Raw genomic sequence first — 19,549 nt, 5'->3', positions numbered from 1 at the left:
GAGCAGTTTGAGAGAGCTTGCTGGGCAGGACGTGGGAAACTGTTCCAAGCATAAGGGGGAGCATGACAGGAAATGCAAAGCTGAGAGGCCCTGATTCAGCAAAGCACTTAAGCCTAAAGAACATCTACACTATAGGTGCTAGGGTAACAGAGCTAAAGTGCCGTAATTATGCAGCTGCAACCCCATAGTGTAGATGCAGACAACAGCAATGAAAGGGGTTTTTCCATTGCTGTAGGAACTCCCCCTCCCTGAGCTAGGATGACTGAAGCAATCTTTAGCCACATCTATTTGGTCAGCACAGCTACGGTGCTCAGGGTGTGGATTTTTCATGCCCCTGGGAACTGTAGCAATGTCAACAGCTGTTTTAAGTGTAGACCAAGCCTAAATCCGGTTGGCTTTAGTGGGATTTAACCACAAGTTCAGGCTCTTATGTTCTTTGCTGAACCAGGACCCGAGTGTATAGAAAGGCAGTAATGGGAGAGGACTCGGTGGGGCATAGGGGCAAGTGGAGAGCAGAAGCGAATGAGAGAAGAGATCTAGACATGGGCAAGATTATGTAGGGGCCTGATGAGGAAGACAAAGAGCTAGGAGACAGGGATTTGAGGGGGCGGTCAGAGCAGCAAGAGAGGAAGGGTCAGGGGACTACATCTTTAGGAGTATCTCCTTTCCTTTTCCATCCCTTATTTCTCTTTAATAGTGGTCCCAAGCAGGGCTGGCTCCAGGCACCAGCTTAGCAAGCAGGTGCTTGGGGCGGCCACTTCAGAGAGGGGTGGCACATCCAGGTATTCAGTGGCAATTCGGCGGAGGGTCCCTCGCTCCCGCTCAGAGCAAAGGACCTCCCGCTGAATTGCCGCAGATCGCGATCGTGGCTTTTTTTTTCTTTTTTCTTTTGGCTGCTTGGGGCGGCAAAACCCCTGGAGCTGGCCCTGGTCCCAAGGAATATTTTTTCCCCCGAGAAGATGATTATCACATTCCTGTAGCATTAACAGTTCCTCCCATGCATCACTCAGCCATGCTGTTTATCTCCATTGAATTAACATTCACAGCTCAGCTCTCACATTGCTTTCATGTCGCTAAAATCAAACATTTACCCAAGCAAAGCAGAAACATCCACAGGCTGAGAGAGCTGCATTGCTCAGTGCCTTAAATATTGATCGAGATACTACTGCTGGAGGAATTCTCCGCTGGGCCTGTCAGAAATTGCCTAGTGATTTTGATAATAGGGAGAAAGAGCTCTTGGTTTCTCAGCATGCAATTTACTCTAGGATGTTTTTATTCTAGCTAAGAACAAAAAAAGTATTTAAATGATTAGTTATCTGAAATTAAAATGTATGCAAAGCTGAGTGGCCTATGTCCCACCCTATGCATTTCTCTTCTTTTAGATGAGTGCATTGCCACTTTAATACAAAATGGGAAACGAGTCTGAAAGGTGATCTGGAAAGGAAAATAAAAATTGGGTTTATGTCCTATATTGCTTCTTTTGAGGCATGAAGAAGGCCACATATATTTCTTTCCTGGTTGTTTGTATTTTACATTGGAAATTCAGCCTTGTCTACTCTGTTTTACTTGAAAGGCCCTGTTGGCTGCTGGAGATCCAGGAGAGCACCTGTCCTGTAATGATCCACATATATGCTTTGCTTAACTTACAGCACTGTATGTAAAGCTCAGTGCTTAAATTTGTGCCAGGGCTTTCCAGGGTTGAGCCCTGGCACCTCTAGGCTTGGCAATTCATAGCCCTAGCATCTCTGGGCTTGCTACATCAGTTATGAATGTTAAAAAATTGCTTGAGCCCTGGCACCTCTTTCATTACAAATTAAGCACTGGTTACGCATGTGAGTAGGCCTTCGCAGGATCTGTGTCTAGGTTTGTAACATCAGAGAAGCCAAACAAGTAAAACATGATTAAGTGGGGTGTGTGGGAGGGAAGTGATTTTAAAACTCAAGGTAAGACAAGGTGGGTGAGGTAATATCTTTTACTGGACCAACTTCTGTTGGTAAGAGACATAAGCTTTCGAGCTACACAGAGCTTTTCTTCAGGTCTGGGGAAGGTCCTGAGAGTGTTACAGCTAAATACAAAGTGGAACAGATTGTTTAGCAGAAGTATTTAACACATATTCTAGGGGACCATTCGAGGTGAAGTGTCTGGTTCAAGAATGAACTCACAGAAAAATGATAAAAAGACAAAAACACCATATCACCCGTGGGTGAACAATTTTCACAACACGACCACTCTAGATCTGACCTCTCAGTCCTCATCCTCAAGTGAAACCTGCACAACACTTTCAAAAGACTAGCCTGGGAGCTTAAATTTATAACTTCGCTAGACACTAAAAATCATCGTCTTAATAGAGATACTGGATTTATGTTTTATTACAACAACCTGTAACACCTTTTTTGTCCTATAACTGGAAGGGTATTAACTGGCCATTTCACCTTGAATGGTCCCTTTGATGTGTTAACTGCTTATGCCAAACTATCTGTTTCACCTTGTATTCATCTGTGACACTCTGAGTATCCTTCCCAGACCTGAAGAAGAGCTCTGTGTAACAGGAAAGCTTGTCTCTTTCACCAACAGAAGTTGGTCCAATAAAAGATGTTACCTCACCCACCTTGTCTCTCTAATAGCCTGGGACCAACATGCCTACACCACCACTGCAAACAATAAAACTCAAGGTGTTTAACACCTATTCACCTCCTGGGAGTAATTTCTCTTTGTTGAAGATTCAGTTCTCTGTCCTCCTTCATTTAAATGGTGAGAAAACTCCGACATATCTGAGTCATCCAAAGAAACCTCCATAGAATCATAGAATATCAGGGGTGGAAGGGACCTCAGGAGGTCATCTAGTCCAACCCCCTGCTCAAAGCAGGACCAATTCCCAACTAAATCATCCCAGTCAGGGCTTTGTCAAGACTGACCTTAAAAACCTCTAAGGAAGGAGATTCCACCACCTCCCTAGGTAACCCATTCCAGTGCTTCACCACTCTCTGAGTGAAAATGTTTTTCCCTAATATCCAACCTAAACCTCCCCCACTGCAGCTTGAGACCATTACTTCTTGTACTGTCATCAGGTACCACTGAGAACAGTCTAGATCCATCCTCTTTGGAACCCCCTTTCAGGTAGTTGAAAGCAGCTATCAAATCCCCCCTCATTCTTCTCTTCTGCAGACTAAACAATCCCAGTTCCCTCAGCCTCTCCTCAGAAGTCATGTGCTCCAGCCCCGTAATCATTTTTGTTGCCCTCCGCCGGACTCTTTCCAATTTTTCCACATCCTTCTTATAGTGTGGGGCCCCAAACTGGACACAGTACTCCAGATGAGGCCTCACCAATGTTGAATAGAGGGGAATGATCATGTTCCTCGATCTGCTGGCAATGTCCCTACTTATACAGCCCAAAATGCCATTAGCCTTCTTGGCAACAAGGGCACACTGTTGACTCATATCCAGCTTCTTGTCCACTGTAACCCCTAGGTCCTTTTCTGCAGAATTGCTTCCTAGCCATTTGGTCTCTAGTCTGTAACAGTGAATGGGATTCTTCCGTCCTAAGTGCAGGACTCTGCACTTGTCCTTGTTGAACCTCATCAGGTTTCTTTTGGTCCAATCCTCTAATTTGTCTAGGTCCCTCTGCATCCTATCCCTACCCTCTATCATATCTACCACTCCTCCCAGTTTAGTGTCATCTGCAAACTTGCTGAGAGTGCAGTCCACGCCATCCTCCAGATCGTTAATGAAGATATTGAACAAAACTGGCCCCAGGACCGACCCTTGAGGCACTCTGCTTGAAACCGGCTGCCAACTAGACATGGAGCCATTGATCACTACCCACTGAGCCCGACGATCTAACCAGCTTTCTATCCACCTTATAGTCCATTCATCCAGCCCATACTTCTTTAACTTGCTGGCAAGAATACTGTGGGAGACCGTATCAAAAGCTTTGCTAAAGTCAAGGAATAACACATCCACTGCTTTCCCCTCATCCACAGACCCAGTTATCTCCTCAGACTCAGTTATCTCCAGCAAAAACAGAGATCAGATTTGACATCCTGATATTTCTAAGATTAAAAAACCAAGCAACCGTCTTCCTCCACAACAGCTGCTTAAAAAATCCCAAACTCTTTCAGGCCTCTTTATGCATATCATAAAACACATATACACATCCCAAACCAAACCAAACAAAACAAAAACAGAAACTCATTGTTTTCCTTTGAAAGTCACTTTCAAAAAAGAAGTAGCTTTGCCAGTCACCTCCAGTTTTTCTATTAAGACAGATGCCAGATGCATCAGTCTGTCATTAGCAACTTCCAGTTACAGCAATATAAAAGAGGGTGAGATCATTTACATTTTTCTACCAAAACATTTTTAGCTGAAAACTGGCCTTTTTTTAAAGTCAGAAAATTTCATTTGTTTAATGTATTCAGCCAAAAAGGAAAATGGAAAAATAGTTTACAAAATTTGGGTTTGGTTGATCTACTTTCTCCTTTGTTTCCCCCTTTTTAGTGGCAAAATAAAGGGGAAAAAGAGAGTGGGGAAGAAAACAAGGGACGAAGGGTCAGGGAGGGGAGCCCAAAGTTAAAGAAAATTAAGTAAAAAAAAAAAGACCCCCCCCAAATTTCCAATAAACAAAATTGTTCCGGACTGAAACCCATGAAACAAAAATGACTTCAGCACTTCAGTGAAAACCTCTCATCTTTTAATCAGCTCTAAAATTATACCAAAGTTTGTGTCATAAAAATAAAATAGCTTATGTAAAAGAAACTGGGACCCCATCCAACAGCCATCAAAGCCAAGGTGAGTCTTTGCATTGACTTCTCTGAATGCTACTTTGGGCCCTCAGTACTTTCAGTCCAATTCCCAATGAACCAGAATCTGCGTCACAAAACCCAGAATCCATCACAACTGGCAGTAACTCACTACCTTGTTGGCAGCAAAACCAAGTACTGAATGATATGGAGATGGACTCTGACCTTAGCAACGGACCCAGAGGGTTGAGGGGCACTGGCAGGGAAGCTCGTGTTCTGTGGATCAATGGAGGAGTTCTCTATTCAGAGATGACCATCTGGTGACACCAGATGGTCATCTCTGAATAGAGAACTCCTGCATGAGCGTTAAGGGCCTGATTGTCAGAGGTGGTTCCCATTGAAGTCAATGGGAACTGTGCAGAGCTGGCCACACCGAGAATGGGTGCTAAACAAATAGGATTGAAACAGAACAACAAAAATGTGGATTAGCCATGGATACAAGGCCAAGTTTTCAATGAGGATGCTCATTCCTGCACAGTAGAAAAATGACAAGCAGTGCATGTTGGAAGAAGGCTGTCAGCTCAGTTTACAAGCTTTAGGAAGTCACAGAGCACAGACCACTCTAGATCGGCCGGGAAGAGCAGGACATCAAAGGGCACAGTCACAAGGAAATGGGCATTGGCCACATGAATATATTCAAATACATATGCAGCCATCTGAAGCAAGAGTTGTTCCCTCTGAACGGCCCCCATGCAAACTGTAGCTACTCTTAGAACAGAGCACATGAGGGAGCAAGATGCACAAAGGGTTGGTCTCAAGAATAGGTGCAAATTTTCATACTGCTTGTGATAGGTATATTTGTGCCCATCAGAAGTAAGAAGGTCACACACTACCCTGCATTAGCCAGAATTTGGCCCATACTGTAATATTACTAAATTTGAATCTGTGATATTCTATTTATCTGTATCGCTTTTGATGTATAGTAGAATTATGCTGGATTACAATGAATCCATTTATACAGGCCCCGTCTATAGCAATTCTGGGCCCCAGGGCAGAACAGTCAGTGGGCTGCCGCTGCGCATTGGCATGGTGTTGCCACCTGGGTGCAGAGCTGGACCACGTGCGGCGGCTGGTGCACACATGCACAAGCTGCGCCCACACGGACGTGGTCCGCCTGACATTTGGGCGGTGCTGCGCTTGCACTAGCTCGTGCCCAGAGAGCTGCTGGCAACGCTGCTGGGGGCGCTCTTCAGCCAGGCGGGCATGTGGAAGCCCTGGCCATGCTGGCCTCAGCTACCACAGCAGCAGTGGCAGCTCCTGGGCTCTTTTAAATCACCTGGGTCCCTGGGCAATTGCCCTCTCCTCCCTGCCCGCCAGCAGGACTGAATCTATATATGTGTATTTGAGACCTGCCTACCATTTATTTCTCTCTCTAATAACAACAATAGAGACAGATTTTAAAACATTAAGTATGCAGCTGTGTACCTAGTTTGCATGCACAGTTACCAGAACTGTGTGCACAAATCAGGTAAGTTTGTTCACAAATGGCCAGTTAAGGTGATGTGTGCACAATTACCTGATTTATAAGTGCAGCTGCAGTAATTGCAAACACAAATTAAGCATGAATTATGTGAGCATTTGTCTCAAAGACTGGTGCATCTGTGTTTTTTAGAAAATCTGATCCATAAGTTTTAACTTATAACCAGCTCATGCCTGAAAGGCCCTACTTGGGACCTTAGCAAAAATAAACTAAAAATGTAATTTACAATAAATAGTCCAAATGCCCAGTTAAATCTCCACATAGGAATAAAATCTGATGAAAACTCCAACAAACACACCCATCATATTCAAACAACGTACAAAATAAATAGGATGTTTTAAACAGAGTCTTGAATTTCACCTTGAAGGATGCCACTGATGGACTTTTTAAATGTCAGGGGACAGAGAATCTCAGAAGAGAGAGTGATTATTAATAATTATAATAATTCTTAATTAATAACATCAATAATTCTTAGTAGTTACATAGAACTTTTCATCCAAAGTGCTTTACTAATGAAGCTTGACATTTGCATTTTATAGATGGGGAAACTGAGGCACAGAGCAGTCATGTGATCTGCCCTCTCTTTCCTCTACATCACACTGCAAGGTCTGTGGCAGTGACAGAAATTCAGGCCTCCTGACACCCAGCCCATGACACTGTCTGCTGCTGTGCCACACTGCCTCAATTAAATACTAATGGCCACATGGTCAATAACGCGCTCACATGCCCACAAAATGCACAGACATCCATGTCCGTGTATTTATGTATGCAAACCTCACATTTGTATGTGCAAAGGGTACCTTCCCCACAACCTTATGCACCCACGGGACTCCCTCTGGCCCCATCCTCACAGATTAAACAAAAATATGCTGTGGGTATTAAGGTAAAATGTTAGCCAGCTACAGCATATTCCTTTAGTTGTGAACGAACCTCCGAAATGTTCATGGATTCAGTTCAGATGAGTTTCTAAGCACGTGGCTGCTTTTCTGAATTACCCAGACCTTTGCATACTAATCTCCCCTCTGAAATCAAATAGGGTCCCAGCTCCCCACCCCATTCAAGCCCTCCCAGCCACAGAGAGCTCCTTTGGGGATCTTCTTCACATGTGGCAGCCTCTTTGCTAAACCCCAGGCTGCTGCTCTGCACCCATTCCCTGTACTCTGGGGCTCCCGTGACCCAGCACGCACTATACACGCTGACAAAGCACGTGTAGAGCAGTGTGCCTCCAGGGCTGGTGCAACCATTTAGGCGACCTAGGCGGTTGCCTAGGGTGCTGGGATTTGGGGGGCGCCATTTTATTTGGCAGTGACCATGGTGGCCGGATCTTCAGCCGCCCCAGTTGCCGCTGGCATTTAGGTGGAGGGAGCTGGGGCAGGGGAGTGCGGGGAGGGCCATCTGCAGCAAGTAAGGGGGGGTGGTGGCACGCAGGGGAACTCCCCGCCCCAGCTCACCCCTGCTCCGCCTCCTCCCCGAGCACGCCGTGGCTGCTTCACTTCTCCCGCCTCCCAGGCTTGCGGCGCCTAAGCTGATTGGTGCCGCAAGCCTGGGAGGTGGAAGAAGTGACGCAGCCACGGCATGCTCGGGGTGCTCGTGCTCGTGTGTGGAGCAGGGGTGAGCTGGGATGGCGGGGGGTGCCTCAGGAGGAGGGTGGGGAGCTGCCACAAGGGGGGCGCCTCAGGGCGGAGGGGGGGAGCTGCTGCAAGGAGGGGAGCTGCCGCAAGGGGGGGAGCTGCTGGGGGGGGCTCAGGGCGGGGGCGCGGGTGGGGGCCAAGATGGACATTTCGCCTAGGGCGCGAAACATCCTTGCACCGGCCCTGTGTGCCTTGCTGATTTACATACACAAAATGAACTAGGGATGGGGCTCAGTCTGGAATTGCACTCCCTCAACTGTGGGGGAATTCAGATGCAAACCCCAAGGCTTGGACCTGTCTGCAGAATGGGCCCAAATTGAAACTCTTCATGTAAACACGGTGGGCTCTCACCCACCTCTAACATACACTTCGTTTTCATAGAGCGTCACCTTCTCTTTTGCTACCTTTGGTTGCAGCATCACATGGTTAATTTTACCTTGTGTCAGATTAACTGTACCTTGGAATCTGCTTTCATGTGTTTTCCTTCCTCTGCCTTTCCCAGAGCTGATGGTCCTGCGGTCCTGAGGTCTACACACAGATTGGTTTCTGGGGTTGTGCAGGCCGTTCAAAGCCATCCGCTTTGAGAAGAACCACACGGTGCTAGCTCACCTGTTTGTCTGCTTGTAGCATTTTGTTTGCTGCTTCCTGATTCCTTTGAGACTTATTCTTTTGTCGTATGGCAAACTCTTTTTCATCCTGCAAAAGGAAAATCTCCTCAGTCCAAAGGGAAGTTTTTATACTTAAGATATGATAATTTGCAATTACTGGGGAATCTCAGAGCACTTTGACGGGGGTGAGAAGTGTTATCAAGCTCATTTTACAACAGGGTAAACTGAGGTACAGAAAGGTTCTGGTATTTGCCTATCAATACAGAGAGTGAATGGCAGCTACAAGGTGCTGAGTGCCTCCTTGAGGTTGAGGGTGTTCAGCGCCTTGCAGAATGGAGTCTGGAAGGTTCTGAAAAGCGTTCCAAAAGGCTGTCTGCACTGCTTATATTTCTTAACAGGACATTCTGCTATTCACAGGCATTTTAAAGGGAGCAATTGAATTTCTAAGACAGCTGTGCAAATACACTTAAAACTTATGTTACAATCTCAAAACCCAAAACCAATTTCCCAGAAGGTCCAGAGTGAAGCTAGGGGGGATTCACAGTTTCAGTGGTTACACAGCAAGTACCACTAGGGGTGATGGTAAGAAACTAAAAGAGAGAATCTAGAGTATCAAGGACATTTTTCCAACAGGGAGATGAATTATGTAGCGAATGGCCTCCTCCCACTGGAAATGGAGGGAACTGCATCGCCTGAGACATCTAAAATGAGGCTGGGCAAAGCACTGGACCATACTGCAGGGCGTTGTCGAGGAGACAGGCTGGGCTGAGTGAGACACAAAGGGTTATTACTATATTATTCAGGGAGAAAACCACCACTGGTTCTAGCTGAGCTCTGTGGTTCTGGGTTTGTTGGATGCAGCCTACACATGCTCACAGGGCTCTGGGAACAACTGCCTTGTGGTAAACCCCCCCATTAAACTATGCAGGCTAGGTATGTCCTATGCCAGTATGACAGTGTCTATTTCTAGCCATATTATTCCTGACACACAGGGAATACTTGATGCAGGCGTTGATCAGGCAGCTGTCAGCTCATTCTGTCCCTGGACGTCATCCCCTTTGACGTGCTGGTATCTACGTGCCTCTGTCAGGGTTTAGTCCGAGCATCTGTGAGGCAGGGAGAAGGTGACGCCTTGTTGGCACCAGAGAGCTGCTGCCAACAAGTCACATCGGTTCTCAACCCTTTCAAAAGACAGTGAAAACACTCAAGAGTCATGAAAATGGACAACACCCACACAGGGCCAGAACTGGGCCCTATTGAAATCAATGGCTAGACAACAACTGGGATTCAACCCAATGGAAGCATGAGGAGCCTGGCTTTCCCCCTAAGATCTAAGCATGGAAGGTCCCTCCTCCTGCTCCCATGTGTGCATCTCACCCTTCGCAGGGAGGGAATAGGATCTCAGAGTCCTCTGTGGAGATATGGACTCAGGGCTGGTGAGGTGCAGGATGGGTACAGGCAGGGAACTTCCTGCCATCTTAAGCCAGGGTTCCAGGAGTCACTGTTGGCAGGAGAAGCCCTGTGAGCAAAGCCCCATCACAGCCATGTTGGCAGGAAGCCAGAGAGGGCAGAGGGGCACAGGGGCTCCTGTGCCTCAGTGGATCTCCAAGATCTGGATTTGTGGGGCTTGGGGGTCTCGCTTCTCTGCTTCTTCCATAGGGTTGGAGGACAACCCCTGCCCCAACACAGAGAACACAGAGGATCTAACCTGGGTCCCCTCCCCGAAGTTTCCTGTGTGCGGGCTGATCTGGGCCAAGGAAAGACTGGTTATTGTAATTGTGAGAGTATGGAAGTCTTGGGAGCCAAACCATGAGTCTTACAGGAAAACTGAGGAAGCCCATGATTACAATGCAGAGAGCAGATCCTATGGAGGTCCTGAAAACCCCCAGCTCCTATTCACCTCAGTGCGGGGTGAGGGCACTCATCACCTCACTGAGGAGGGGTGAGGGATGCTCCATGCCACACGTGAACGGGGACAATTATTTTATGAGCTTGGCAGGTCCATCTAGGGTAGTATCCTCTCTCCAGCCAGATGTCAGGGAGAAAGGCATAAATAACGTTCCTAAATTATGCACTATTATACCACGGAGGAAATTCCTGCCTGGTGCTCAATCCAGACCCTGAAAACTGAGGATTGTAATTCTGATCCTAGTTATTATAACTACAGTTGCTATTCTACTGCATATACAATGGGACAATTCTAATACGATTGCAGATGGTAAAAATCCCTCCCGTCCATCAGAAAATCATAGCCTTTTTTGCATCCAGTTATCCTAATACTTATGCAGTGTGAACAACACTATGCTCTCATTTTTCCAAGTCATTTTAGTCACAGGCACAAACTAAGCAATGGCTGGTGAAACAGAAGAAACCACTTTCTGATGGGTTTTCCCTTCTCTTTCATATCCCACTTCACAGGTGAATAGGCAACTACACTAATAAAATGAGTACCTGCATTCCAGCAATGCCAGCAATGGCCTTGCTGTATCAGTGCTCAACTGCTACTGCAGACAAGGCTCAGGCACACTTTGCCATGCATGCAAACCTGCTCAGAGCTGCATGTTCTGTGCACCCTCTTTAGCCGGCAGAGATTGCATTCCTGCCATGGTTAGGGTGACCATACGGCCTGTTTTGGCCATGACAGCCACTTTTTTAAGCCCTGTCCTGGCTGTCCCAACTTGTTTTTCCTTTTCAAAAGGAGCCTTTTGTCCCGGTTGCTCTTGCTGAGTTGCTCAGTTGGCAAGAGCACATGGGACAAATGCCCACTTTTGTCCAAAAAGTGGGGCACGGTGCGGAGGAACGTGTGGGGGATGAGTGGAGATGCCGGGCCCCTGCAGGGGGGTGGAGGCAGAGCTGGGGGGGCGGTATGGTTCCAGCGATGGGCCACAACCTCATGGGGGGGGGCCCTCGGGCAAGCGGCTGGGGGTGTCCCGTTTTCTCTTTGGGAAATATGGCCGCCCTAGCCATGGTATATTGCACATTCAGAGCCTCACTTCACTCAGAGGTGAGCACAAAGCTTTTTGTTATGCTTTAAACCAGAGGTCCCCAAACTGTGGAGTGTGCCTAGGGGTGTGTGGAGGAACATTCGGGTTGGGCGAGGTGTGGCAGGCCAGACCAGACCCCACATGGGGCAGGAGGGAGTGCCACCCAGCCCTGTCCTGCCCCCAGCTCTGCTCTGGCTCCACCCCAGCCATGACCCCAGCTCTGCGCCTGACCCTGTCCCCAGCATTGGTGTGGCTCCACTCTGCCATCCCTCACTGTGGCTTGGCTGCCGCTCTGCTCCCAGCTCCATCCCCACCCTCGGCTCCAGCCTTGGCCCCCTTACCTCTGTCCATCTCCCGCAAGCCGCAGCCCCGCTCCTGGCCCTGGCTCTCAGGAGGCATGGATGGGGGAAGGTGAGGTGCGACCCTCAAAAGTTTGGGGACCACTGCATTACACTAACCAAGCTACTTCCTATGCATCTTGTTGTGAAAGGTAGACAGAAGGTTTATGACTAAGATACTGACAGTTGATCTTGTGAATAAAGTGTTGTACATGTTTTTTGAATGGGCATACATTGGGGATCACTAGTGATAAATAATGTTTCACCATGTGAAAATGTCATTGATGCAGACATATGCCTAAGAGCTGTAGAACCTGTATCAAAACAGGGATATAGATCAGTTCACTTCCGAGACACCTGAGCACATGTGTGTAAATTGAGCCCAAAAGTACTCATGAGCCCTGTGTACAAAGTGTTACAAATTAGACCCACATCTAGCCTTATTTCTGGTTGCCACCAAAGCATGATTCTGTGCAAAAAGTTTCAACTGAACTGACTGTGTCATGGCATTGTAAATACCGGCCCTCTTGGGCGAATGTCCTCATTAAAGCCTTTCCTGGTGTTTTAAATTGGCATGTGGTATTACATTCTGACATGGTCACAAAGCTTTGCATGAGGACTTACTCCGTAATCAACTATTTCCCCATGTACTTTGTTTAGAGAGGGGCCAAATCTCATCTCTAATCTGAACCCCTTTACGTGTCAGGGTGGAGAGATGGGAAGGATACTTGCCATCTGAAGAAATGTAGTCTAGTGAATAGGACATTGCACTGGGACTCAGGACACTTGGGTTATATTCCCAGATCTCCCACTACCTGCTGTGTCACCTGGGGCAAAGTACTTCACCTTGCTGTCCTTGTCCCCCATCCAAACTGTAAGTGAATTGGGGAAGGGACTGGTTCTCACTAGCTGTTTGTACAGCCTCTAGCACAACAGGCACCTAATCTCACTTAGGGCCTCTATGTGTACTATAAAACAAACAAACAACAAACCTGGACTGGATCACCACTGGAAGGGTTTCTGATTCTGACTAGGACACAGCCAACCGTGTAAGATATTCATCCCTGAATACTGAAAATCTCCAAAGCATATTATTTTGAAGCCAAAATCTTGCAAGAGCAGCTTGTGCTATTTCTGTACCACAGAATCTGATCCCAAACACAAGGACTGACCCTGATTCAGCCTCAGAACCAGACCATGAACCCCACCTAAACTAATCCAGATCCACTCCACATTGCACTCTTAGCCTCCTCTAGTTTGGTGTACTTCTATCAACAGCAATTTCACATGCAAAAGCTCAGACCCTTCATAAACCTGAGGCTACTCTTCCTGCTCAAGCACCTTCCATAGCCTCATGTGCAAGAGCAGTGGCTCTCAAACTTTTTTACTTCTGACCCCTTTCACACAGCAAGTCTCTGAGTGCGACCCCCCCTTATAAATTAAAAATACTTTTTTATATATTTAACACCATTATAAACGCTGGAGGCAAAGCGGAATTTGGGGTGGAGGTTGACAGCTCGCGACCCCCCATGTAGTAACCTCCTGACCCCCTGAGGGGTCCCAACCCCCAGTTTGAGAACCCCTGTGCAAGAGAGACTTTCCTGGTGGTTAAAGCTAACTGAAATATCAGTGCAGACTTTCAGCAGAACATAAAATATATTTCTGTCTTACATATTCAGTTACAGCCATGTCTGTTTCACTTGTTTCCAAGCACTTCGGTAGCCCATTAATAGCTATCAAGGATGTTTGACTGTTTACACAAGCAACAAAGAATCCTGTGGCACCTTATAGACTAACAGATGTTCTGCAGCATGAGCTTTCGTGGGTGAATACCCACTTCTTCAGATGCGAGGGTTAGAACTCATCTGAAAATGGCTTTATAAATACTCCTAAGCAGCCTCAGATTGCCAGTGGGAAAATGAAGGCAGAGCATTTCAACGATTTGGCCAAGGACACAGGAGCAGTTTACACAAGGGCTTTCTCCTCTACTTGCTGCTGCTGTGGATTCATACATCTGACAGTAACATTTGTGACATCACAGTGATATCATAAACACAGAGCTATGCTTTCATGATAGGCTCAGGCAGATGATGAAGGCAACTGGGGAGGGAGAAGGCTGGAATTTAAACTCATATCTAAAATAAAGGAAAAAAAGCATAGAAAATTACTGATAAAGCTGACTGCTACTGGTCTAAGGTCTGCTGCCAAGCTGACTATTTTTTGACAGCCCCTGGGAAGCCCATAACCTAGTGTTTGGTTCCTAAGACTCCTAAAATAAATGTTAGGGGGACACAGCATTTTGGTGCCCTGGATCCAGAGTGCAGTTTGCTGCACTGTGTGCTTGAGCCTGCATTCCTTGCACCTCCACTCACTTCAATGGGAAGATTTCAGAGCATAAGATGAAGTAGCAGCTCTCCATAGGCACCAACTCCGTAAGTTCTGAAACCATCTCAGTGCTCAGCTGCTCTTAGATCTCAATAAACAAAACAGGCTTCATTTCTTACTTCATAGCTTCTCTCCATAGGAACAGTTTTGGGACTTCTAGGTGACCAATAATATGTTGTGATACAGAACAGTCTCACTGCCAGGTAGCTAGGGTTAGAACTCATCTGAAAATGGCTTTATAAATACTCCTAAGCAGCCTCAGATTGCCAGTGGGAAAATGAAGGCAGAGCATTTCAACGATTTGGCCAAGGACACAGGAGCAGTCGGTGTCCGTCCTGGGAACTTCCAGCCCTACACTCAAACCCAAAGGCCAGGCCACTGTGGGCTGCCCCATCCATTCTACTCATATTGCTTTCCTCTGCCCAAGACGATGGAGTGGAGCATCTGGTCTACATGCAAGTTGAGAGCTCTTTGGGGCAGGGACAAGTTTTTTGTGGTATAGCGCCTGGCACAATAGGGTGCCCGTCTAGGACTAGAGCTCCCAGGTGCTACTGTGACAGAAATAATACATAATGGTGACCGTAACCAAGCTGTAGCTTGCTATGGACTTGCATTTAGCAGAAGCCTAGTAAGATAGTAAAGCGGGAAAGGACAGCTGTGACACGGATTTGGCCCCCAGATGATTCTGCCTCCAGCTGCCTGGGGTTTGGAAATCAAATGTCTTGCTCATGCCAAGGCTCCTCTGGAGGATGCCCAAGCATGTATAGGGAAGAGTCAAAATGGCACGCGGACAATAGTAAACCTGACACTGAGCAGCCGTGAGAGTTCAAGAGTCCCCGTCTCTCTCTGCACAATGAAGCCCTGGATTAAGGTTACATTATTCCACGCTGCATTGTGTCACACAGGGGCTATTTTGGTCAGGAAGTAGCTGTGCCCATATTTGGGAAAGTCTCTCACATTGAAGGGCAGGCTGAAGGGCAGCGATGAGAAATGGCTCCTCACAAAGGCAGTTTTACTGTAGGAGAGAAAGGATCAGAAATTCTCCCCTTAGGCCCTTCTCCCCATTAACACCGGAAGCCCCTGCTCTAAACCTGACCAAGTGGCCACTACGTATTGTGGCTTGTGAGCAAGGTACTCAAGTTGCTGACACTTCTGTGAGAAAATGCTGAGGGGACAAGGAAAAGTGGAATTCGCAATCCAGGAGTAATCACCTCACAGATTTAAGGCAAAGTTACAGCTGAGATTTTACATATACCAAAATGTACAGCAAAAAATTTACATGGCCCCCATAGCCACTATAACTCTGCCCCCGGCAATCTGTTCTAACTATCAATTGCACAAAGCGTTGTAACTGCAACGCCTTACTAGCCAGAATGTCAGATACACGGATGGATCCACAGCTTTGCCACAACTGACCCCCTACAGAGCCCTAGAAGATGTTCATGAAGAGACCAGCCCTGTTCTTTAAAGTCATCAAGGCCTCGAGCCTCAAAGGTATTTAGATACCTATCTCCCACTGAAATCAATGAGAGCAAGGCACCTAAATATGACTGAAAGTCTTGGCCCAGGGGACTAGATTATCTCCAGGGGATTTCTCTAAAAATAGACTCTGCAGGAAGGGTTAAAACTAACAGGGCTCTCTCCCACCAGCTAAGCCCATACAGGAACCTTGCTTCCCAGGAACACCTACTCCCCTGGCTTGTAGAGCATGGACCGGAGTCCCTTGCTTCAGAGTGTATTTAACACAGGCCATCTCCACCTCCTGAACAAGCTGCAGCAACTTTGAATCAGGGCTCGGTTTGGCCTATGGGCTCAGAATCTCCAGTCACTCTCTGGCAGGGGAACTCAATGTTCGAAGTGGGAAAAGCAGGGTGCCTGCTGCGGGGGTGAGGTTGGGGGCAGGCAGAGACAAGCACCCGGCAAGATTATGGCAGCCAAGGGATAGGGAGGGGCAGGTACTAACTCTTCATTTTCCCCCTCCCCCGCTTTCAGAATAAAAACTGGGTCATGTTACATTCCCCCCACCCACTTCACTTTCTATCCTTGGCCATTTTCTACCTTGTATCTGCACCTCCAGCTCCCTCTCTCCTAAGTCTCCCCTGTTTTGACTCTCATGTTATTTCTTGTTCTTCTCACCTCTGATACATACTGTGCTTTCCCCTTTTCTCACACACACACCTCCCCCCCACTCCTTCCTTCTGTGTCCTTCCCCCTCTCTCTGCCCTGCCCCCATTCATTCATCTCTCCCCCACACCAAGTCTGCAGGGGCTGATTTAGGGGAAATGTTCAAAGAGCTAACTATGGTGAGCTTGTCAACTGCTGGGGGAGGGAAGGAGATAATAAAGCCTATAAATAACTGATGGGTCTAGAGCCTGAGAGGGAACAGTCCATGCAGTACAGAGCGCTGGGACTGGGATAAAGGGGGCAAAACTAACAAAAGGAAAATTGAGGCTAACCAGGAGAAAAATCTTCCCCACAGGGGGATGTGTTAGACTGACGAATAGTTTCCCCAGGGAAGGCCCTGTCACCAGAGATATTGGAAACTAGGCCAGAAAACAAACACACTTCCATTGCCAGGAGGGTGGTCTGAGCAGGGGCGGCTCTACCTTTTTGGCCGCCCCAAGCACTCATGCGCGGGAGGCGCCCCGGAGCCGCGGGAGCAGCGGACCTCCCGCGGGCATGACTGCAGAGGGACCGCTGGTCCCGCGTGGCTCGGCTGGACCTCCCGCGGCTGCGGACGGTTCGCGGGTCCGGCGGCTCCGCTTGAGCTGCCGCAGTCATGCCTGCGGGAGGTCCAGCCGAGCCGCGGGACGAGCGCCCCCTCCGCAGTCATGCCTGCGGCAGGTCCAGTCGTCCCGGGGCTCCGGTGGACCTCCCGCAGGCATGACTGCGGCAGGTCCGCCGGCCCAGCCTGCCGCCCCCCCCGGCAGCAGGGGATGGGCCGCTCCTCGGCTCGCAGCGGCAGGATGAGCTGGGGCCCCAGCCTTTTGCCGCCCTAGGCACCAGCTTGTTTTGCTGGTGCCTAGAGCCGCCCCTGGGTCTGAGAGCAAGCCTTCACTGTCTTTGACCTCTGTGACTTACACTCCCTCCTAGCTCCCAAAGCAACAATCCAGCCCAGCTCTTTGTTGCAGAGGAGGAAAAAACAAACAAACAAGCCTGCTCCTTAACTAGTCACAGCTGGCACTGACTGACAGCCCAGGCAGCTTCTTCCTATAGCAGCTTTGAACTCCTTTGTTGCATGACTGGGTGTGGGGTACATGCCCCTCATTTCAGAGCACCCTTCCTTGGGTCCGAGGGAGAGGACACTCGTCCTCTAGGTATCTAGAAGTTTTTACAGGCAGATCTCCTGTGGACTCTCTAGTAGGATGACCAGATGTCCTGATTTTATAGGACAGTCCCGATATTTGAGTCGTTTTCTTATATAGGCTCCTATTAACCCCCACCCCCGTCCTGATTTTTCACACTTGCTGTCTGGTCACCCTACTCTCTAGTTACAAGGAAGAAAGGGAGCAGGTGTAGACCTTGAATAAAAAAATCAGACCATTTCTCACCTGACAAGCATTCCTTTTGCACCATCTGGTGGTGAAGTGTCATTACAGCAACCCCAACATCAAATAATTGCTCCATGGTCATGTTCAAAGACAAAAACAATACATTGTCTAAAGCAGGGGTAGGCAACCTATGGCATGCGTGCCGAAGGTGGCATGCAAGCTGATTTTCAGTGGCACTCACACTGCCCGGATCCTGGCCACCGGTCCGGGGAGCTCCACATTTTAAATGAAGCTTCTTAAACATTTTAAAAGAACATAAGAATGGCCATACTGGGTCAGACCACAGGTCCATCTAGCCCAGTATCCTGTCTACCGACAGTGGCCAATGCCAGGTGCCCCAGAGGGAGTGAACCTAACAGGTAATGATCAAGTGATCTCTCTCCTGCCATCCATCTCCACCCTCTGACAAACAGAGTCTAGCGACACCATTCCTTACCCCATCCTGGCTAATAGCCATTAATGGACTTAACCTCCATGAATTTATCCAGGTCTCGTTTAAACGCTGTTATAGTCCTAGTCTTCACAACCTCCTCAGGTAAGGAGTTCCACAAGTTGACTGTGCGCTGTGTGAAGAAGAACTTCCTTTTATTTGTTTTAAACCTGCCGCCTATTAATTACATTTGGTGACCCCTAGTTCTTGTATTCTGAGAATAAATAAATAACTTTTCCTTATCTACTTTCTCCACATGACTCATGATTTTATATACGTCTATCATATCCCCCCTTAGTCTCCTCTTTTCCAAGCTGAAAAGTCCTAGCCTCTTTAATCTCTCCTCATATGGGACCCATTCCAAACCCCTAATCATTTTAGTTGCTCTTCTCTGAACCTTTTCTAGTGCCAGTATATCTTTTTTGAGATGAGGAGACCACATCTGTACGCAGTATTCAAGATGTGGGTGTACCATCGATTTATATAAGGGCAATAATATATTCTCCTTCTTATTCTTTATCCCCTTTCTTATGATTCCTAACATCCTGTTTGCTTTTTTGACCACCTCTGCACCCTGCATGGACTTCTTCAGAGAACTATCCACGATGACTCCAAAATCTTTTTCCTGATTCGTTGTAGCTAAATTAGCCCCCATCATATTGTATGTATAGTTGGGGTTATTTTTTCCAATGTGCATTACTTTACAATTTATCCACATTAAATTTCATTTGCCATTTTGTTGCCCAATCACTTAGTTTTGTGAGATCTTTTTGAAGTTATTCACAGTTGGCTTTGGTCTTAACTATCTTGAGCAGTTTAGTATTATCTGCAAACTTTGCCATCTCACTTTTTACCCCTTTCTCCAGATCATTTATGAATAAGTTGAATAGGATTGGTCCTAGGACTGACCCTTGGGGAACACCACCAGTTACCCCCTCCATTCTGAGAATTTACCATTAATTCCTATCCTTTGTTCCCTGTCTTTTAACCAGTTCTCAATCCATGAAAGGACCTTCTCTCTTATTCCATGACAACTTAATTTACGTAAGAGCCTTTGGTGAGGGACCTTGTCAAAGGCTTTCTGGAAATCTAAGTATACTATGTCCACTGGATTCCCCTTGTCCACATGTTTGCTGACCCCTTCAAAGAACTCTAATAGATTAGTAAGACACGATTTCCCTTTATAGAAACCATGTTAACTTTTGCCCAACAATTTATGTTCTTCTATGTGTCTGACAATTTTATTCTTTGCTATTGTTTCGACTAATTTGCCCAGTACCGATGTTAGACTTACCCATCTATAATTGCCAGGATCACCTCTAGAGCCCTTTTTAAATATTGCCGTT

General features: G+C 47.3%; 1 protein-coding gene across 4 annotated transcripts in view; it reads right to left on the bottom strand.

The window, feature by feature from the left end:
* Positions 1–14,374, bottom strand: part of NISCH (nischarin) — a 93,984-nt gene extending 79,610 nt beyond the window's left edge. Inside the window, exons 1-2 of one of the 4 annotated variants that reach the window (XM_039546402.1) lie at positions 14,342–14,374; positions 8,517–8,603 (exon numbers count right to left, since the gene is read on the bottom strand). In XM_039546402.1, coding sequence (XP_039402336.1) covers positions 8,517–8,603; positions 14,342–14,359 — 105 coding nt within the window. In that variant the 5' untranslated portion in view covers positions 14,360–14,374. Of the gene's footprint in view, positions 1–8,516; positions 9,622–13,508; positions 13,737–14,341 lie in introns of those variants that run through there. The other 3 variants (XM_039546405.1, XM_039546401.1, XM_039546404.1) reach the window with 3 other exon arrangements.
* Positions 14,375–19,549: the final 5,175 nt, after the last annotated feature.

Source organism: Mauremys reevesii, linkage group 7 (assembly GCF_016161935.1).
Source record: "Mauremys reevesii isolate NIE-2019 linkage group 7, ASM1616193v1, whole genome shotgun sequence".
NCBI lineage: Eukaryota > Metazoa > Chordata > Testudines > Geoemydidae > Mauremys > Mauremys reevesii.
This window is presented reverse-complemented; position numbering and strand designations above follow the sequence as displayed.